Genomic DNA, 21,137 nt, shown 5'->3' on the forward strand with positions numbered 1-21,137 from the left:
GTTCATAAGTGCTTCTATTAAAAATGTCCAAAAAATTAATGAAAATTCAAATGTTTTTTTTCCTTATTAAAAGGAGGACAACTGGTGTCAAATCACGGTTATCAATCATTTCCGGGCACATAGGAGGCTAGTTGGGAATTTCACCCTATATGTGGCCACAATCAAGCACATTCACAGCTTACAAAGTATTGAACGTAGGACCTCTCGCTTTTTTTCTTTAGAAAGCTGTTGTTTGCACTTTTCTATTGACCCACTTGTCGTGGTTAAAAATTCAAATGCTTTTTCCAAAAAAAAAAAAAAACAATTTGAAATAAATACTCACAACTTCTTATGACAAATGTTATTAGAAACGTTTTTCATTTCCTAGAAGTGTTTTTAGCTACTTTATCAACATGCAACATGCTCTTATTCATAAAGGACTTTCAAATGCTTTTAGATCGTTTTGGGCCTAATTGGATAGAAACAAAAAAACCCATGTCTTTCTTGGGCTTCTATTTGCTGGACTACAAGGCTTCTTTTGCTGTTGATACCTAACCCTTACCTGCACATAAAGAGATAAAGACATCGACAGAGGACAAGGACACATAACAACACACATGCACGACATGTAACGCAAATTGCAACCGTTATTCCATCGCGGGAGCCATGAGGACACCGACCTCTCGAACTCTCCATTCAACTCGATGCCATTACCTTTGCATTTTGCTCAGTTAATTGCAGTTGGGCAAAAACAAAATCTCGATGCTCTCAATTTTCATGGCGGGCAGGTTGAAGCGTTGGATGCAGTAGGCAAAGCAAAAGAGAGAGTTGGTAGCAGTAGATTGGTAAGAAGTTTTTTTAGTAGATTGGTGAGAAATTTTTGATTCATTGGCATTTGGGCTTGAAAATTGAATCAAATGATGCATTTTTGAGCAACTTTTATGTTGATGATACGGTGATCTATAACTACAAATTAATTTTTATGTTGATGATACGGTGATTTATGACTACAAATTAATGTTGATGATACGATGATCTATGACTACAAATTAAATTTTAGACTTTTTAGTCAAAATGATCTTTGAAATTGGAACAACTCTTCACCTTGGTCTTTGATATTTAAAATCAATAGAAGGGATCATTGAATTTGTTTACCATCAATCATTTTAGTCATTTCGTGAAAAGTTGTCTTAAATAAAGAGCAAAATGACAAAAACACTCTCAATATAATAAACAACGAACCAAAATGATTTGACCAAAATTAAGGCTATTTTTGTCATTTGATTCTTATTTAAAATATTTTTTTTTACGGAATAACCAATATGATTTGACAAAAATTAAGGATATTTTTGTCATTTTGGTCTTTATTTAATAGAGATTTTCACGGAATGACTAAAATAATTGATGGTAGACAAACTCAGGGACCATTAAGGACTAAAGTGAAGATTAAAGTGAGAAATTATGTCAATCTCAGTAACCATTTAGCTAAAAGCCTTATTTTAAATATTATATTACCAACACAAAATGACAAGATAAAAGTCTTTTTCATATATGAAGAAGATAGATTTTTCAATATGTCTTAAACACAGCTAGTATACCACATATTACTATACAATTAAAAATAATAATTTTTCTAGTGCTCTTGTATGATAACGTTTCCTGTTAGCACTGTATTTTCGTCACAACGAACATTTGAGTTTGAGGTGAGGAGTGCGTGGTTGTGGTAGGTGCTCCTACATACAAAATTATAAACACCTAACAACCCTTCCCTTCCCACAAAAATAATCACACAGTTATGTTGTGTGAGCGGCAGCAGCAGGACTGTATACATGGGCAATTTTTAATTATAAATTTGAGAAACTCCAAAACAAAATGGATTTGATAAGAAAGGGTGGAACTTTGCAGGTGGGGTCCATTGGAATGGGGAGTGAACTGCAGCGGCGGGTGGCGGAGCTGGTGTCGGCGGGGAAGCAGAGGGGAACGGAGAGCCCGGTGGAGTGGGCGGTGAAAGTGGGGAAATGGGTCGAGGCAGCTCCGAGCATTGAGTTGGGGGAAGTGTTGGTATCCCAACTCTGCTTCCAACACAACCGACCTTCCCTTTGGAAGTTTCTTGACATTGCTCTCTCCTCCGGCCTCCTCTCCCCTCCCCATGTCCTCTCCATTTTGTCTTCCAGGTACTCTACACTTCCCCACTCACTGCATTTTTTAAAATTATTTTCGCGATTTTGACACTCATCTTTTAGCCTCGAAGACGGCTGAAGGGGTTGAAATTCGCTACCCAATTAACACATTGACAATGGTTTTGTTTGATTGAATGATTTTGTGTATTTTTTGTGTCACAGTGTGATTCCCAATAGATGGTCTCAACCAGAAGCTTATAGACTCTATCTTGAACTCCTGAGAAGATATGCATTTTCATTTGGTCCACTTTCTGGTCATGTTTCCAAAGAAAAGTGAGTTTACGAATCTCATGTTGTGCCCATTTTTGATTAATTTCATGTTTGCCTGATGCCATTGTGGTTTAGAACTTTAGATGGTTTTAGTTGGTGGAAAAGTTTGCATCTTGGTTGGTTTAGATGTTTAGTCTCGATGCATTGTCGTATTTGTTGGAAATTTTCAATCTTGATTTGGACGGTTTAGTTTTGTTTCTTTGTATTATGCTCTGTTTTGATTAACTTTTGTTTGTCTAACGCCGTTGTGGTTTAGATGGTTTGATTTGGTGGAAGTGTTTGCGTTATGGTTGGTTTAGATGGTTTAATCTCTATGCAGTTTCGAAACTTGATCAACATTTCCTGTCTTGGCTTAGATGGTTTAATTTTGTTTCATTTTATTATGCTCTATTTTGATTAGCTTTCTGTTTGTCTAATGCTATTGTGGTTCAGATGGCTTAATCTCTATTCATTTTCGAACTTGGTGGAAAGTTTGCTTCTTGGTTTAGATGGTTTAGTTTGGTTTTGTGAACACGAGTCAAAATGTTTGGGAAAAGGAATACCGACATTGTTAGCATGGTTTTTGCACTCAATCAATTGGATGAAGTGCTGAAACTTTAATTCTTCTGTCTTTCAGGATAATGGAATCCATTGATGTTGCCCTTGACCTTTCTCAGACTTATAAGGTTCGTGTTGTGGAGTTTGGACATGCATTGGTCTTGTTCTTTTTCAGTGTAATCAGTTGCTTGATTGGCAGTACGTTGGATGATTGGGGATTCAAAATGACATCCCGAAAGAGGCCAAGATCAGATTTTGGAGGTGCAGACTACAGTGATATGGAAATTGATTCCAGGGAAAGTAAGAATTTCAAAATTAAAGAACATCATCAACGGATAAGGAAAATGAATTCTTTTTTGGCCATAGAGGTGCTGGCGAAACTAACTGAAAGCAGAAAAGCTTTGGTTCTGCTTCGACTTGTTCACTTGAATATGTAAGCTTCTCATTCATAATATTTCTCACCTTCAATTTGCTGATGCTGTCAGAATCCAACCATGCAATATTGACAGTTCATGTTATTTATTAATTTTCTTAATTGTTCTGTCAGTACACTAAAAACATTTATATGAAAAAGGATGCATGTTGATTGTCAACGAGAGACTAATAATTAATTTTTTGTCTAATCCATTTCTATTCATAGGCCTGAAATATTCAATGGCCTCCTGAAGAGGCTACGATTTCTTGAAGGACGTCAACTTGCGTCCTCAGATTTGAGTTCTGCAGTGGAACCGCTGGCAAGATTATCTGCCAACATTCAAAGAGTCTCAGGTTTTAAATACCAGTTAAATAAGCACAAGCTCATTGGGGTGCTTCTTGATAGTGGGTCTCAGAAGCCAGTATTCCACTGCAACCCAGGATTTGGTCATTCCACTTGTTGGGTTCGTTTCGATATATACATGGAAAATGCAATGGATGGAAAGCAACTTTCTATTAAATCAGTCGTTGATATACTTGCAGGTATAGTCCTTTTGAAGACTCTCAAATGAATATATGTATGCATGCATGCATGTCTGACTTTAGTTCCGATTGAATAAAGAAAAGAAAACCGCAAAAAATTCGACTAATTCTTAATTTCACTGACCTAACGCAGAAGGAATCATGACGCTGCAAGTATTTAACCAGGCAAGCTGGCAAGAAACCTTCCTAGCACTCTGGCTCTCAGCTCTTCGACTTGTGCAACGAGTTGAGACTACTCCATGTCAGCATATATTTTAGAAAGGAAAAAAAAAATAGCATGGATAGTTAATTTCTCCTTCATTCTTCTTTTGCAGGAACGTGACCCTCTTGAAGGCCCTATTCCGCATCTTGAGTCCCGTCTTTGTGTTCTTCTGTCTATTGTCCCCTTGGCCATTGCTAACGTTTTGAAGGATGAGACCAAGTTGGATTCCTCTTCTATTCAGGGAGATACTGTGTCTGGGAACACGGAGAATGGATATGGACACCAAATGGATGGTAAAGCTAATACTTCAAGGAAACAGGGCCTGATTTCATCTCTCCAGGTCCTTGGAAATTTCTCTGGCCTCTTATGCCCTCCTTCATCGGTCGTGGATTCAGCTAATATTGCAGCAACAAAAGCAGCTCGCTTTGTACATAATTCCAAGAATGAAAAGGATACATCAGGTGCAGGCAGTGGTGGTGACGTCTGTATCAAAGCAGGTTTATTTTAGAAATCTGTCTCACCACTCATTTTGATTTGATCATGATTAATGCATGTTTATTTTAGTCGTGGATCTCATATTAAAGAAAAGGTGTAAACATGCATCCTGCTACTGTCTCTGAATTTGGTTCTGGTAATAATTTTGTAATTGGCTCAAATGTTTTCAGGTGGTGACATGAGGCACCTTATTGTGGAAGCTTGCATTGCAAGAAATTTAATTGACACATCAGCATATTATTGGCCCAGTTATGTGTCTGCATCCACGATGTCACCGTCAGACACATTACCAATTCAAAAATCCCCTTGGTCAACATTCATGGAAGGAGAACCACTGAGGGATTCCGTAATAAACTCCCTTATCACGACACCAGCTTCAAGGTACAATGAAAAACATCTGAAATTAGTTGTAATACGAGCTGATCTTCAGCTGATTATTTTCTCCTTTTTCTCTTGTTCAAGTTTAGAAGAGATAGAGAAGTTATATCATGTTGCACTAAATGGGTCTGAGGAGGAGAAGTCAGCTGCTGCAAAGATCCTATGTGGTGCATCTCTCAGAAGTGGATGGAACATTCAGGTTGAAAAACCATGCAGTAATACTGGAGATTTTACATTTGACTATTTTTCAAGTCCTATGTTTCTCGAAGAGCCTAATGGTGCCTTTTATCTCATGTCGTTCTTCAAATTTTGACAATGTTATGGTATTTAAGAAAATTATTATTAAGAGAATTACATATGGATCCCTGAACTTTGCTGCTTTCAGGAACATGTTGTGCACTTTGTGGTGAAGCTTCTTTCTCCTCCCGTACCTCCCAATTATACTGGACCAAGAAGTCACTTAACTGATTATATGTCAATGCTGAGTGCCCTCCTTTTCGGAGCTTCCTATATTGATACAGTTCACATTCTTTCTTTGCATGGTAAGGTGAGTGAAATAGTCTCATGGTGTAGAAATTGGTATCAAAGAATTATTTAAACTTGGCACGCGTTTCTTCTCGTAAAGCTCTTCTTCCTATTTGATTCAATTAATTCACATGAAGTTGAAGTTCCAGCGTTCTTATGGCTCCAAAAAAACTCTGTTCATCCAGGTCCCTGAAGTTGCAGCTTCTTTAATCCCGCTTTGTGAGGTCTTTGGATCACTTAAGCCTACATCAAATAACAAATCAAGCATGGGTGATGAGTCCTCCATTTACATGGTCTTTTCTTTGGCATTTCTTTTTCTACTTCGGTTATGGAAATTTTATAGACCACCTCTCGAGCAATACATTACGGACAGGGGAGGACCAGTTGGAGGTGTGCTGACGTTGGAGTATCTTTTGTTATTGCGCAATGGCCACATTGCACCTGCCTGGAATGAGACGAACGGCAGTGGGGATCAGCTTGAATCATCATCTATGGAACCTATGTACATTGATTCTTATCCAAAATTACAAGCCTGGTACCGTCAAAACAAATCTTGTATGACTTCAACACTTACCAGTCTCTCTAGTGGAAATTCTGTCCATGAAGTTGCTAATAAGATATTAAGTATGATTTACTGGAAAATAACTAGAAGTGGGGCCCCACCAAGTAACTCTTCTGGACCATCAAGCGCCAGTATTAGTGGCTCCCCTGCAGATACTGGAGAAGATTCGTGTCAGAGACCAATGCTTCCCGCTTGGGAGGTATTGGAAGCCATTCCTTTTGTCCTTGATGCCATTTTAACTGCTTGTGCCCATGGCAGGCTTTCATCCCGGGACCTGACAACAGGTTAGTCGAATGCTACTGCACTTGTCAGTTGACGCTCATTATATGGTTTTAGCTTTTGTTTCTGAACTCTGCTTCTTTCATCAGCTGATGAATATGTAACTTTATGGATACTGGGAAAAAAAATTAGGGTGTTTAGTTTACTTTTTAAATTTTAGATGAAATTCCTTCTAATTATCCCTTCAATGCTTTTGCAGGCCTGAGAGACCTCGTTGAGTTTCTGCCCGCTTCTCTTGCTGCCATTATTAGTTACTTCTCTGCAGAAGTTACTCGTGGTATATGGAAACCCGTGCCTATGAATGGAATAGACTGGCCTAGTCCAGCAGTGATTCTTCAGTCAGTTGAGTCTGAAATAAAAGAAATACTCGGTGCTGTTGGTGTCAATGTTCCGAGCTGTACCTCTGGTAACTAAACTTCATTTGTCTTCGTCTTCTTAGTAGAATTCACAGATGCTCATAGAGATTGATAATGATTGTTCAATTTACATAATGTCATACTCACCGAAGAATATCTTTTGCATTTCCAATACTAAAACCCTTTTAATGCCTTGCAGGGATTTCAACCGCAATGCTCCCACTTCCACTGGCTGCTCTTGTGAGTTTAACCATTACTTTTAAACTCGAGAAGAGCTTTGAATACATCCATGCTGTTGCTGGGCTGGCCTTGGAGAACTGTGCATCAGGTTGTTGTTGGCCTAGCATGCCTATTGTAGGCTGTTTGTGGGCTCAAAAGGTCCGCCGCTGGCATAATTTCATTGTTGTATCAACTTCTCGCTCCGTATTTAGACAAAACAAAGATGCTGTTGCACAGCTTCTGAGAAGTTGCTTCTCCTCATTTCTTGGCACGCCCCATGCTTCAACCTCTTCGTTGTCCAGTCAAAGCAATGTGAATGGTCTGTTGGGTTTTACCATCGCAGATATTAATGCTCGTCCTTCCGTGGCACCTGGGTTTCTATACCTGCGCTCTTGCCGGACAATACACGTTGCCCAACTTGTGAATGATGTGATTGTAGGACTAGTGGCAGAGTATGCTGTGAAATTAGCCACCAGATGTGCAAGAACGGACTCCCCTCGCTTGAATTCTAGTCAGGTATCACAGTGCCTAGCCATTGCAAAGACAAAGGAAGTGGCCTCACTTGGTGCAAGTCTCTTGTGCGTCACAGGCGGAGTCCAGCTGGTTCAAGAACTGTACCGGGAAACCATCCCAAACTGGTTGCTCTCGTCAAAGGATGAGAGACTCGGGGAGGCAAACGCTGTGTCCCATGTAATGGAGGGGTATGCGATGGCATATCTGGTGATTCTGTCAGGCTCAATCGAATGGGGCATCGGAGACAACTTGCCATCATGGGCACTCTCAAGACGAGTGAGGGTTGTCGGGATCCACATGGACTTTCTGGCAGGGGCATTGGAGGGGAACATATCGCTTGGTTGTCATCCAGCTACTTGGAAAGCTTATGTTTCTTGCTTGGTGGGTTTGATGGTGAACTTTGCTCCGGTGTGGATACGAGAAGTGAAGGTGGAGACGTTGAGGAAATTGGCCGGCGGACTGAGAGGGTGGCACGAATGTGAACTGGCCCTTTCGCTTCTCGAAAGAGGCGGGGCTTCGGCCGTCGGATCTGCCGCCGAATTAGTAGTAAATGTACTGGACTGAGTCTGAATTCAAACACATTTCAAGATGTAGACCTTTTTACAAGGAAGAAAAAAAGAGCATCGAACATGATAAAATAAAAGAGCTAATTACAAAGTGCATAATCGTTCGACAATTGCTTGTGCAACTAGATTATGTATTGGGTTGGAAGCATCGATAGATGGGGAACCGAAACACTACAACAACAACAACAATAAAACCTTATTCCACAAAGAGGAACCGAAACTCTATGACGATTATTTTTGGTTTATGCGGTTGTGGTTTCATGTCAATTTAAGGTCTCATCATGTATAACATGTTGCCAATTTAACAAATGAAAAAATAGTCAAACGTCCAAAATGAAAAAAATTAATAGAATTTTAAAACACGGAAGCGCAAAGTGAGAAAATTAAACATCGTAATCCATTTTGAATAACAATGTGGTTGTCCCAAACAAAAAAATACACATATTTTTCAAGGTCCTAAAAGATGTTAGGTGGTAGTCGGGCGAACTAGACAGATTTAAGTAAATCTATTATATTTCGTGTAAATAAATGCTTGTTTATACTTAAAATATATATAATTTCATCATAAACTACAAAAATAGAATGACATATATATATATATATTATGAAGTATTGGAACATGATGAAAATATGGAGAACAAACATATAATGTGTGTTCATTTAAGTATTCAACAAGTTTCTTACAATTTATTGAAAAAAAATAAAATGCAAATGAAAGTTATCTATTTTCTGTCTAAGTGAGTTGCAACCTAACGAGTGCCTAGGCAAGTCTGAGAGGGCTAGGTAGGTGCCTAGCGGTCTAGGCGAGCGTCTCAGTAGGTCTAGATGCCATTTCTTAATTTTCTAACTCCTAGACATTAATCGAGACGGTGACTAGCCGTCTAGCGTCTAGGATGTGTTAGGCGGGGATTTTCAGAATAGTGATATTTTCTCGTTGATTTTGAACCTATTTGGATTCAAACCCTCTCCCTCCACCTAATTGTATTTTGGAAGACAAGATGAGAGAACTGGAAAGGAAATTGGATTCACAACCCTAGTTAATTCAATTTCTTAAATTAGTTATTCGATTATGAATTTTAATTTCTTACATCGCATGCAAGTAACCACAGGTAGTGGCGGATGCATATTGGGACTTAGATGGTCCCAGGATCAATATACAAATAAAAGTCTTTCGAGGACCGTTCAAATATTTGATACAGGTCATTTTTGTGCTCGCCAAGAGTTTAAGGAAATACCTTTCGTATGTTGTGTCGACACTACTCTTAGAGCAACTCCAGTGTAGGAGCCCTCCCCCCAGGCAATTCACTATTTAATCCACCTAGTGAACAGTAACTGCCCTTAATGAATAGTGCATTCCCCTGTCAATTGCCTTTTGCATCTCCACCCCTGCACTGAATAGCCCTGGCAATTGGCAATAAAATATTAATATTTTTTATTTATAAAATAATACATAATAATTTTATTTGTAATTTCGGATAAGATTTTTAATCGTTCTCGTTGCACCACGTGTCATTATCCGAAAAGCCAATAGCAATAAAATTTTTGTATTTTTGTATTTATAAAATAATTCAAAATAATTATATTTGTTATTTCGGATAAGATTTTTAATCGTTCTCGTTGCGCCACGTGTCATTATCCGCAAAGAAAATTATTGGTGATGGATTTCCGATAAGATTTTTAATCGTTGTGTCAAGGCACGTGTCATTATCTGAAAAGACAATTATTGGTGATGGATTTCTGATAAGATTTTTAACCAATCACGTCGTGCCACGTGTCACAATCCGATTACAATCTTTGAGGATAGATTTCCACCAGATTTTTAACGAATGACGGCATGCCACGTGGCATTATCTACAACCTAATCCCTTCTAAATCCTCCATATAATCCCCCATCCATCCTCATAAATCTCACACCAATTTTCTCAAGATCTCTATCATTATTCATAGTTTCTGCTTCCTTCTTCGCCAAAATCCCTATCATTATTCATAGTTTTTGCTTCCTTCTTCACCAAAATCCCTATCATTATTCATAGTTTCTGCTTCCTTTTTACAATGTCTTCTTCTTCTTCTTCAAAGATGATGTGGGAAATCGAGCAAGAAGAGGAATAATTGTTTAACCAATCACAAGGAATGTTCAATGTTAGGGATTGGGCCCAAAATGAGATGGAAGAGGATGACGAGCGTAGACGGAGAGATGACGAATCAAGAATGGCAGGAGCCTCACAATCCCGTCGAGTCGTCCAAGCTGTGGCTCATATCTGCAGGCCCAACCGTGCTGTAAACATTGATAGAAACAGGCAACGACGAGGTCAGGAGCTCTTGGACGATTATTTTGTCCGTAACAGTGTATTCCCTGAAACATACTTCCGACGTCGTTTTAGAATGGAACGACATTTGTTCAACAAAATCATGGGCGCTGTTTGCAACCATGATTCTTACTTTGTGCAAAAGCCGGATGCTTTTGGTGCTATGGGTCTCCTGCCTCAGCAAAAAATTACTGCTGCCTTGCGGATGCTTGCATATGGAGCAGCTGCATACCAAGTGGACGAGATAACGAGGATGGGACAATCAACCATTCTTGAGTCCCTCATGAGGTTTTGTTCGGCAATCGAATCTATCTACACCGCAGAGTACCTCCGGAGACCTACTCATATGGACTTGCAAAGGCTTCTGAAGAAAGGCGAGATGCGAGGTTTTCCAGGGATGATTGGAAGCATTGATTGTATGCACTGGACTTGGAAAAACTGTCCAAGTGCATGGCAAGGCGCTTATGGGGACATAAAAGGATCAAAAAGTATCATTTTGGAGGCGGTGGCATCTTTTGATACATGGATTTGGCACGCCTTTTTCGGGGTTCCGGGAGCTCAAAATGACCTCAACGTCCTTGCCCAATCCCCAGTGTTCAACGATGTCCTGCAAGGAAATGCACCAAAAGTCACGTATGAGGTCAATGGACGTATGTACGACGGGCCATACTACCTAGCTGATGGCATTTACCCAAGGTGGTCAACATTTGTCAAAACAGTGCCACGTCCGCGCAGTGCAAAGGAAAAACACTTTGCAAGATGTCAAGAAGGGTGCAGGAAGGATGTGGAGCGTTGTTTCGGTATCCTCCAAGCTCGCTGGGCGATCATCAGGGGTGCTGCCAGATTGTTTGATGTAGAGTCGCTTCGATCCATCATGATGACGTGCATCATTCTTCACAACATGATTGTGGAAGATGAGTACGATTATGAAGCCGTTGATGAATATGAGCCAGACACGATGAACAATTCAAGAACACGTATATATTGTGCTCATGACGCCACCGATGAGCCCGTGCAACATGAGCCATTAGAAAGGGATGGACGTTACAATGAAAGGATCATCCAACGATATACTGCACTTCAAAGGTCAAATATGCACAATGCCCGCCAACTTGACTTGATAGAGCACCAGTGGGAATTGAGGGGTGCCGACGATACTTAAGTTCATTAGTGTTTGTTTTTATTTGGTGTGTTTATTTTATTTTATGTGGTGTGTTTTTTTAGTTCATTTAGTGAGTTGAAATGTAATTTTATTTTATTTGGTGTTTGTTTTTATTTGGTGTGTTTATTTTATTTTATGTGGTGTGTTTTTTTAGTTCATTTAGTGAGTTGAAATGTAATTTTATTTTATTTGGTGTGTTTATTTTATTTTATGTGGTGTGTTTTTTTAGTTCATTTAGTGAGATGAAATGTAATTTTATTTTATTTGGTGTTTGTTTTTATTTGGTGTGTTTATTTTATTTTATGTGGTGTGTTTTTTTAGTTCATTTAGTGAGTTGAAATGTAATTTTATTTTTTTTGGTGTTTGTTTTTATTTGGTGTGTTTATTTGGTGTGTTGATGTTATTTTATTTGGTGTGTTTAAATGTGTTTTGAATAAAGTACTAAGTTCAATAAATTGGAAACAACATAAAGTACTCTATTCAATGAATAAGAAATTACAACCCGAATAAGAAATTACAACCCGAATTGATTGGAAAATTATGGGTTCGTGAATGGATGATAACCATCACCTAACCAATTTGTGGTGCTAGGATGATCTTCTCTTGTCATGCTAGGATAATCTTCTCTTGTGGTGCTAGGACCATCTCCTCTTGCTCTCGCTTCTCTTGCACGCCTCCTTCGCAACACATCCGCTTTCTCTGACTTCCAAAAATATTTAGAGTCTGGAGACTTCCCTTCTAAAGGCTCCTTCATAATGTCACGATCTCGTTCAGCCATTCTTTCTTCTCTTCTATGTTCCCTTTCTTGCCGAAGTAGTTCTCTTTCTCTCTCATCAGCTTCAAATTTTCTCTCAAAAGCTGCAGCTTTTGCATCCTCTCTAGCCTTATCAGCCTCAAATTTAGCCATTTCCCGGGCCAAATTCAATTCACCTTGGCGGGCAAGATCTTCCATATACTTTGCATAATCATTCTTGGAAGCATTACCTTTTCTCTTTGAAGCCTTCTTACCTTGAGGCCTAATTGGATAACGGGTCGACCCCGACGCTTGTTCAACGGGGGGCGTTTCAGGCACTTCTTCATCATCTTCATCATGATCATGCGAGGCATGCTCAGGTGTAGAGTGTAGAGGGGTGCTGTTCATGAAAACTTCTGGACCGACATGCACAACTCTAAATTTAGGACAATCTTTGACAATATTCCAACATTCAAACCGGGTGAATGTTTTGTTTTTGCTTTTGGTTTTGGCACCATACCAAGCTTGTGCTTGAAGTTCCTACACAAACAAATAATTATAATGAGAATAGGTAACAAATAAATAATTATAATGAAAGTATGTAACAAATAAATAATACAAACAAATAATTATAAATGAAAGTAGCTAACAAATAATTATAATGAAAGTAGGTAACAAATAAATAATACAAACAAATAAATATAATGAAAGTAGCTAACAAATAATTATAATGAAAGTAGGTAACAAATAAATAATACAACCAAATAATTATAATGAAAGTAGGTAACAAATAAATAATACAAACAAATAATTATAATGAAAGTAGCTAACAAATAATTATAATGAAAGTAGGTAACAAATAATACAAACAAATAAATATAATGAAAGTAGCTAACAAATAATTATAATGAAAGAAGATAACAAATAAATAATACAAACAAATAAATATAATGAAAGTAGCTAACAAATAAATAATATATTGTTACCTGATCCGTTAAATTTTCCCCACTTCGAAGATTACCACTAGCTTGTGCCAAGGCGTCTCTCCACGTACTAAACGATTGACTAAGTAATTTCCAACGACTGGACATCGATTCCTTAGTTCTTTGCCCACCCATTTTCTCAAGATAATTGGTATGAATAAGACTCCACATTTCTCGCAACTGCATCTCATTACCCGTAATCGAATCATGAGTAACTTGAACCCAACTAGTACACAACGCAACATCTTCAAGAAGCGTCCAATTCGTACCTGGTTGAGTAGTCATTTTGTTGGAAAAAAATTGGATTGAAACTTTGAAAGAAAGATAGGAATGTGGTTGAAAGTAGTTGAGAAAATATGAAATTGTGGTGTAGGGTAGAAGATAATGAGAAGGTATTTATAGGTGAAGTGAAATCAAAATTTTTTATAATTTTTCATAATTTTTTTTCGGATTTTTAAGAATTTTTTTACATTTTTTTTTAATTTTTATTCACCTAATTAATCTCTGCCGTTGGATTTAAAAAAATTTAAATTCCAACACTCCAGATTGTGCCACGTGTCACAACGGTAACATTTTAGATTTTTAAACTGTTTTTTCTTTTTTTTTTAATTTACAAAGCCTAATAACGTGGACCGTTGATCTTAGATCAAACGGATGAAATTAAATTAGATTTTTAAATGTTTTTTACCGTTGGAAATCCAACGGCCCATAAAATAGGACCGTTTCAATCAAACGGACATGGGGAAGCCACGTGGCTTCCCCAACGGTAACTTTTCAAAACTGAAATCGCGGGCCCCTGGCCTGTTTTTTTGTCGGACGACTCGCGCCCACGCGCGCGTGAAACGCACGCGCCTGACGCAGCCCTCGGGCTCTCGGGCTGGCAATCCTCGACGGGCCTGCTCCTCGGGCGTCGCCTGTCGCTCGGGCTTCCATACGCTGGAGGTCATCCCCTCAGCAATTTGCTACTGTTTGACCCACTGGCCCCCGAGCAACCTCCCCCGCTGGAGGTGCTCTTAGAGCAACTCCACCCTTGGAACCCTCCCCCCAGGCAATCCACTATTCAATCCACCCTGTGAACAGTAACTGCCCTAATGAACAGTAACTACCTTTTGCATCTCCACCGTTGCACTTGAATAGCCTTGACAATAGGCAATAAAATATTATTAATTTTTTTTTACAAAATAATACTAAATAAATTTATTTGTAATTTCTGATAAGATATTTTAAATCGTTTTCGTTGCGCCATGTGTCATGTACCCAAAACGACTATTATTAGTCATAGATTTCGATAAGATTTTTATCCAATGTCATCGTGCCACGTGTCGTTATCTTTTCAGAATCTTTGAGGATAGATTTCGATCAAATTTTAAATCGTTCTCGTTGCACCACATGTCATTATCCGAAAAGATAATTATTAGTGATGTATTTCGATAAGATTTTTATCCAATGTCGTCGTGCCACGTGTCGTTATCTTTTCAGAATCCTTTAGGATAGATTTCGATCAGATTTTTAACGAATGACGGCATGCCACGTGGCACTATCTACAACTTAATCATTTCAGAATCCTCCATATAATCCATCATCCATCCTTTTAAATCTCACACCAATTTTCTCAATATCTCTATCATTATTCATAGTTTCTACTTATAATGTCTTATTCTTCAAGCATGATGTGGGAAATCGATCAAGAAGAGGAAGAATTGTTTAACCAATTTGTGGTGCTAGGATGATTTTCTCTTGTCGTGCTAAGACCATCTCTTCTTGCTCTCGCTTATCTTGCACGCCTCTTACGCACCACATCCTCTTTCTCCGACTTAAAATATTTAGAATTTGGAGACTTCCCTTTTAAAGGCGTGTTCATAATCTCACGATCTCGTTGAGCCATTCTTTCTTGTCTAACCAGTTCCATTTCTTGCCTAAGTAGCTCTCTTTCTCTCTCATTAGCTTGAAATTCTCTCAACAGTTGCAGCTTTTGCCTCCTCTCTAGCTTTATCAGCCTCAAATTTTGCCATTTCCCGCGCCAAAGTCAATTCACTATGGCGAGTAAGTTCTTCCATGTACTTTGCATAATCATGCTTGGAAGCACTTCCTTTTCTCTTTAAGCCTTCTTACCTTGAGGCCTAATTGGATAACGGGTCGAACCCGACGCTTGTTCAGGAATGGGAGTTTCGGGCACTTCTTCTGCATCATCTTCATGCGAGCCATTATCAGGTGTAGAGTGTAGAGGGGTGCTGTTCATGACAACTTCTGGACCGACATGCACAACTCTGAAATTTAGGACAATCTTTGACAATATTCCAACATTCCCACCGGTTAAATGATTTATTTTTGGTTTTGGTTTTGGTACCATACCAAGCTTGTGCTTGAATTAGCTACACAATGGGGGAGAAGAAATAATTATAATCAGTGTAGGTAACAAATAAATAATACAAACAAATAATTATAATTAAAGTAGGTAACAAATAAATGATACAAACAAAAAATTATAATCAAAGTAGGTAACAAATAAATAATACAAACAAATAATTATAATTAAAGTAGGTAACAAATAAATAATACAAACAAAAAAGTATAATCAAAGTAGGTAACAAATAAATAATACAAACAAATAATTATAATTAAAGTAGGTAACAAATAAATAATACAAACAAATAATTAGAATGTAAATTTGGGTATAGTACAAACAAATAAATAATATATTGTTACATAATCCGTGTAATTTTCCCCACTTCGAAGATTACTACTAGCTTGTGCCAAGGCGTCTCTCCAAATAGTAAACGATTGGCTAAGTAATTTCCAACGACTAGACATCGATTCTTTGGTTCTACTCCCACCCATTTTCTCAAGATAATTGGTATGAATAAGACTCTACATTTCTCGCAATTGCATCTCATTACCCGTACGCGAACTATAAGTAACTTCAACCCAGCTAGTACACAATGCAACATCTTCAAGAGATGTCCAATTCGTATCTGCATCAGTAGTCATTTTGTTGAAAAAAATTAGATTGAAACTTTGAAAGAAAAATAGGAATGTGATTGAAAGTAGTTAAGAACATATGAAATTGTTGTGTAGGGTAGATGATAATGAGAAGGTATTTATAGAAAAATAGAAACATTTTTTTAAAAATTTTCAGAAATTTTTTTTTCTGATTTTTTGCAATTTAAAATTTTTTTTATTCAAATAATTAATCTCTACCGTTGGATTTAAAAAAAATTAAATTCGAACACTTCAGATTGTGCTACTTGTCACAACGATAACTTTTCTTAATTTTAAAACTATTTTTTAATTTATAAAGTAGATTAATATCAACCGTTGATCTCAGATCGAACGGTTGATATTAAATCAGTTTTTTTATTACTGTTTCAAATCGGACGGCTCATATTAAAGAGCCGTTGAGATCAAACGGACCATGGGAAGCCACGTGGCTTCCCAACAATCACCTGTTGAAATTGGTGCGCGGGCCTTGTGCCCTATAAAGCTGTTGGCTGACGCGCCCCCACTCGCGAGTGTGGGGCACGCGCCTGACACAAAAAAAATATAAAAAGGACCGACGCCAGGCCTGGCGTCAGCCTGACGTCACACCCTCCTCGGGCTGCATGGCTGGCAATCCTCCACGGACCTAGCCCTCGGACTCCCACCTTCAATCGAGCTGCCCAACACTGGGGCCTTATCCACCGGCCCTCGGGCCCTTTCCCTTTGCTTGTCCCCCGATCAACCACCAAGGATGGAGTTGCTCTTAGCATTCGGCGGTAGCGGATTGGCGGGCCATTCAAAATTTAGGAGAATCTGGAAATAGAAATTAAAATAATAATATAATTACATATCTGGAACGTGCCCATCCTTTTATCTTTTTATTTATTTATTTATTGATAATTATGTCTGCTATTTTATTCTGATTAATTCTCTACCTCTTCCTCTCTAATCGCTGGCTCTGACACTTTTTCAGAGCTCTCCCAATTTTCAACCCCTCTTTCCAGACGATGAAATTTCACAAAAATTAGGGTTTTGTGGGGATTCTTGTGATCCCATTCCAAAAGGGCTTCCATTTCACCTAATTGTGGAACGTTGTGGAAGGGAGGATTTGGGTGTGTGGATATATATGTATTTTGAATTTGAATTTGAATATATATTGGGTGGTGTATGAAACCAGAATCTGAGAGTTGAGAATGGAAGTGGGAAGGAGAATATCGGCAAGTCCTCGGCCGTGCTCCGTCCGGCGAGTGGTGGCGAAGAAGAGGGGTAGCTCCGATGGGTTCGTAAACAGCGTGAAGAAGCTTCAGAGGCGTGAGATTTCTTCGAAGCGTGATAGAGCTTTTGGGATGAGCAATTCCCAGGAGAGGTTCCGCAACATGCACCTCGTGGTTCGTTTTCATTTCATTTATCTCATTTCCTATTAGTATTATTAATCCAATGCAATTGAAAATTTTCAATTTTTTTTCGCCTGAAAGTTTGTTGAAATTGTTTTGTGCTTGATGTTTTGCTGGGGATTCAACTTAGAGCAATTCTTGTAAGCAAAGTAAGATACTTGAAACTGAATTCGAATTCGGATTTAGTGATAATCCTAACATTTTAGAGATGTTTTGATCTGGTGTTTCCCACCCGGCTCATATCATTGTAGCCTCGGTTTATGTACTTTTTGATTGCCCAGGGTTTGTTTCTGTAGATTCTGCTGCTGGCCTTAGAATAAATCTTGTGATCATATTAATTACCTACTAAATACGGAGCATTAGAACTTAGAAGCTCAAGTTATGGAGAAATTTTTATTGTGGCAGTCACGTGATGTTGCCAATCCATGTGTTAAGATATGAGTGGGTGACGGGGTTGATATATTAGGGGACTAGGGCATAGTGTTGGGTAAACAATTAGAGTGGTAAAACATTGGTAACATGTGGGGGTATGACGGTCACACTGAAAACCTCCACCAAATGTGACCCAACATTTTTTCTTTTATTGTCGAACAGTAAAGTTGATATTCATGGTAATCCTTACTTTATCTGTCAAGCATATCATGGTGGTTATCAATATCATGCTGTTTTTTTTTGGGTACCTAATTAGTTAATTTCTGCTTCAGGAGGAATATGATACTCATGACCCCAAGGGGCATTCTTCGGCCATATTGCCTTTTCTGATGAAAAGGACAAAGGTCATTGAGATAGTTGCCGCACGTGACATCGTCTTTGCTCTTGCACACTCTGGTGTTTGCGCAGCTTTTAGTAGAGGTAATAACATGCCGAACGGTATTGAATATTGTACTGACCAAATGCAGAACTTTATATTCCGTATTTCCAGTCTAGTAAATATTACAATAGGTTAGGTTAGTCAATTTGAATGATAAATCACAACAATTGAAGGAGGAGATACGCATTTTAAATAGAAGAAGATCCAATATATAATAATTGGACTTAAAATGACTAGAAAAGTAGAAACAAGACTGGGTGACCAAGCATTAAGACCCAATCGTGGGTGAATGGAATCTTACTTATTCCCAGTTGGCTATTCATATTGCAGAGAAAAACGAGAGGATTTGTTTCATGAATGTTAGTCCTGATGAAGTCATTCGGAGCTTGTTCTATAATAAGAACAACGATTCGCTCATCACAGTTTCGGTTTATGCATCAGACAACTTCAGCTCTTTGAAATGCAGATCCACAAGGATTGAGTGGGTAGATTGAACTCAATATTTATGTGTAGCTTTTTCATTGCCTTCATTGGTTATCTGTTTCTTATGTTCTGTTATTGTTTATTCTTTGGCTAGATATATAAGGAGGGGACAGCCAGAAGCTGGCTTTGCTCTTTTCGAGTCTGAGTCTTTGAAGTGGCCTGGGTTTGTAGAGTTTGATGATGTTAATGGCAAGGTGCTGACATACTCAGCACAGGATAGGTATGTTTTCATTGTGTAACATTTCTAATATACAATTACCAAATCCATTAGGATACTAACGGACATCCCTTTTTTGTGGTACTGGGCAGTATATACAAGGTGTTTGACCTTAAAAACTATACCATGCTGTACTCTATATCAGACAAACATGTACAAGAAATCAAAATCAGGTATGTCTCTTTCTTGTTCCCTACCCCTCTTGAAACGGTTGTGCTTACTTTGCATAGTTTGTTGACCAATAATGATGCTTAAGTTCTTAAAACAATTCTTCTATATTCACTGTACCCCATAATTTCTGTTGTTTGTAACAGTCCAGGCATCATGCTGTTGATTTATAACAGAGCTACTAGCCATGTTCCTCTGAAGATTCTATCAATAGAAGATGGCACAGTTCTCAAAGACTTCAATCATCTACTTCATAGAAATAAGAAGGTGGACTTCATAGAACAGTTCAATGAAAAGCTTCTCGTCAAGCAAGAAAATGAGAACCTTCAGATTCTGGATGTAAGTAAATATAGCAATTATGTCAACAGTTCTTTTGCACCCTTGATTATTCATGCCTAATCAACTTCTGCAGGTTCGAAATGCTGAGATGATGGAAGTTAACAGAACAGACTTCATAACTCCATCAGCATTTATTTTTCTGTATGAGAACCAGTTATTCCTGACGTTCAGAAATCGACTGGTGTCTGTGTGGAACTTTCGTGGAGAACTTGTAACTGCATTTGAGGATCACTTGTTATGGCATCCTGACTGCAATACCAATAACATTTATATAACAAGCGATCAGGATCTTATCATATCTTACTGCAAGGCTGATTCTGATGATCATTGGTCAGAAGCAAATGGTATCTCTTTCCACTTCCTTTTCAGTTTTTTGTACAACTAGTGATTTTAGAGTTCTTGGCTGGGCTCAGAACTATCTTGCTTAATGATCATGTGTGTCCACTGTCTAGATAGTAACAAATATAACGGAATTATACATTGTAAACTAGAACATCCTTTTCATGTCTAATTTTTTGAAGTTATGCACAGTGTTGGCCTTGTTCTCTTCCTGCTTATGAAGTTAAAGCACCGTGAAACCTGAAAATCAAAACTTAATTTGGTTTATTTTCAAATGGACATAAAAACACTGTAACTTGATATTCTGTGCAACTATAATGAACTTCTTTACCTTATGTTTCCCTCGAGCAACTGTCCCTGGCATCTTTCTAGTAAATACAGACGTCTGTACACACGGCTCATAGATCAAAAGATGATGGTTGACATTTTCTAACAGCATAAGTTTGTTCATTTGATATGCTGAGCTGGTTGTTTTCATGAATGCTAACAGTTGTTGGAAGTCATACCCGTCCTTGCATGTTCCAATCTCTCCATAAAGCAAGAACTTAGTAATCACTTTGGTTACTTGTGATGACTAAGCATTGATGTTATGAAAAAAGTTAGGAGGATATTATTTTGTCATCTCATATATGGTTGTTTTTTCGCAGCTGGATCTATTCATATTAGCAATATCTTAACCGGAAAATGCCTGGCCAAAATAAATCCAAGCAATGGTGGTCCCAAGGTCGACAACTGTGAAGGCAACGCTGGCTCCTCAAGGAAGCAAAGCAACTCATCAGTGGTGAGCAGCACCGTCGTTGATGCTTTGAAAGACGTAACTGCTCTCTTCTATGATGAAGATCGCAACGAGATATATACAGGAAATAGGCATGGTTTTGTTCATGTGTGGTCAAACTGAAGTTCAGGTTATCTTTTAGCTTTCAAGGGCTATGAAGCTGCTGTTAGAGAAATAGTCTAGTTTGGCAGCCTAGCTTGTTAGTGGATATGGGATATTGTCAGTGGCTTTGTATCATTAGATTTCTTGAAAGTGCTCTCGCATTGTATCATAAAATGATTTCAAATTGCTAATGTAGATTTCAATAGAACTGGATTTTTGGTTTTGTAAAAAATGTTTACATGTAAGTCCTGTATTTCTTTCAACATGTGAGGTATGTTACTGTCACTTCAAAAGGGAATTGTTTGCTACACTTTCAAAAAAATTCAAGGGA

At 38.2% G+C, this 21,137-nt stretch overlaps 3 protein-coding genes and 1 long non-coding RNA gene across 6 annotated transcripts; 3 read left to right on the top strand and 1 right to left on the bottom strand.

Moving 5' to 3' along the window:
* Nucleotides 1-620: 620 nt before the first annotated feature.
* Nucleotides 621-8,128, top strand: LOC103450791 (mediator of RNA polymerase II transcription subunit 33A-like). Of its 3 annotated transcripts, none has more exons than XM_008390180.4 (13): nt 621-824; nt 1,885-2,153; nt 2,322-2,432; nt 3,046-3,399; nt 3,607-3,923; nt 4,057-4,148; nt 4,238-4,622; nt 4,791-5,001; nt 5,083-5,197; nt 5,384-5,545; nt 5,709-6,369; nt 6,564-6,770; nt 6,920-8,128. In XM_008390180.4, the coding sequence occupies exons 1-13, from the start codon at nt 684-686 to the stop codon at nt 8,014-8,016; spliced, it is 4,122 nt and encodes a 1,373-aa protein (XP_008388402.3). In that variant the 5' UTR covers nt 621-683; the 3' UTR covers nt 8,017-8,128. The 3 variants fall into 3 exon arrangements, with proteins under 3 accessions (XP_008388402.3, XP_070665483.1, XP_017192048.2); XM_070809382.1 differs by lacking the exon at nt 621-824 and adding an exon at nt 1,653-1,702; XM_017336559.3 differs by lacking the exon at nt 621-824 and having other exon boundaries at nt 1,733-2,153; nt 3,046-3,094; nt 3,166-3,399.
* A 3,813-nt stretch (nt 8,129-11,941) lies between these two features.
* Nucleotides 11,942-13,624, bottom strand: LOC139190233 (uncharacterized). Its single transcript, XM_070810184.1, has 2 exons — nt 13,206-13,624; nt 11,942-12,759 (listed from the first exon to the last, which is right to left on the bottom strand). The coding sequence occupies exons 1-2, from the start codon at nt 13,485-13,487 to the stop codon at nt 12,025-12,027; spliced, it is 1,017 nt and encodes a 338-aa protein (XP_070666285.1). The 5' UTR covers nt 13,488-13,624; the 3' UTR covers nt 11,942-12,024.
* A 1,459-nt stretch (nt 13,625-15,083) lies between these two features.
* Nucleotides 15,084-15,551, top strand: LOC139190165 (uncharacterized). Its single transcript, XR_011574214.1, has 2 exons — nt 15,084-15,245; nt 15,360-15,551. It is a non-coding gene; the product is annotated as an uncharacterized lncRNA (long non-coding RNA).
* A 1,386-nt stretch (nt 15,552-16,937) lies between these two features.
* On the top strand, nt 16,938-20,879 carry LOC103450795 (uncharacterized). The gene is made up of 8 exons (XM_008390184.4): nt 16,938-17,566; nt 18,277-18,424; nt 18,714-18,864; nt 18,961-19,086; nt 19,176-19,256; nt 19,398-19,590; nt 19,664-19,934; nt 20,577-20,879. Exons 1-8 carry the CDS (start codon nt 17,372-17,374, stop codon nt 20,825-20,827), a joined length of 1,416 nt encoding a protein of 471 aa, XP_008388406.2. The 5' UTR covers nt 16,938-17,371; the 3' UTR covers nt 20,828-20,879.
* Nucleotides 20,880-21,137: the final 258 nt, after the last annotated feature.

The sequence above is a fragment of the Malus domestica genome, chromosome 12 (assembly GCF_042453785.1).
Source record: "Malus domestica chromosome 12, GDT2T_hap1".
In the NCBI taxonomy this organism is placed as follows: Eukaryota; Viridiplantae; Streptophyta; class Magnoliopsida; order Rosales; family Rosaceae; genus Malus; species Malus domestica.

Bases quoted from the DNA above. Each gene is read 5' to 3' on its own strand.
- LOC139190233 (XM_070810184.1), bottom strand. From the start codon at position 13,487: ATGACTACTCAACCAGGTACGAATTGGACGCTTCTTGAAGATGTTGCG. The intron at 12,760-13,205 runs GTAACAATATAT...TTGTTTGTGTAG, and splicing joins GGGAAAATTTAACGGATCAG to GAACTTCAAGCACAAGCTTG.
- LOC103450791 (XM_008390180.4), top strand. From the start codon at position 684: ATGCCATTACCTTTGCATTTTGCTCAGTTAATTGCAGTTGGGCAAAAA. The intron at 4,149-4,237 runs GTTGAGACTACT...CTTCTTTTGCAG, and splicing joins CTCTTCGACTTGTGCAACGA to GAACGTGACCCTCTTGAAGG. The intron at 5,546-5,708 runs GTGAGTGAAATA...CTGTTCATCCAG, and splicing joins TTCTTTCTTTGCATGGTAAG to GTCCCTGAAGTTGCAGCTTC.
- LOC103450795 (XM_008390184.4), top strand. From the start codon at position 17,372: ATGGAAGTGGGAAGGAGAATATCGGCAAGTCCTCGGCCGTGCTCCGTC. The intron at 19,087-19,175 runs GTATGTTTTCAT...GGTACTGGGCAG, and splicing joins ACATACTCAGCACAGGATAG to TATATACAAGGTGTTTGACC. The intron at 19,257-19,397 runs GTATGTCTCTTT...TGTTTGTAACAG, and splicing joins GTACAAGAAATCAAAATCAG to TCCAGGCATCATGCTGTTGA.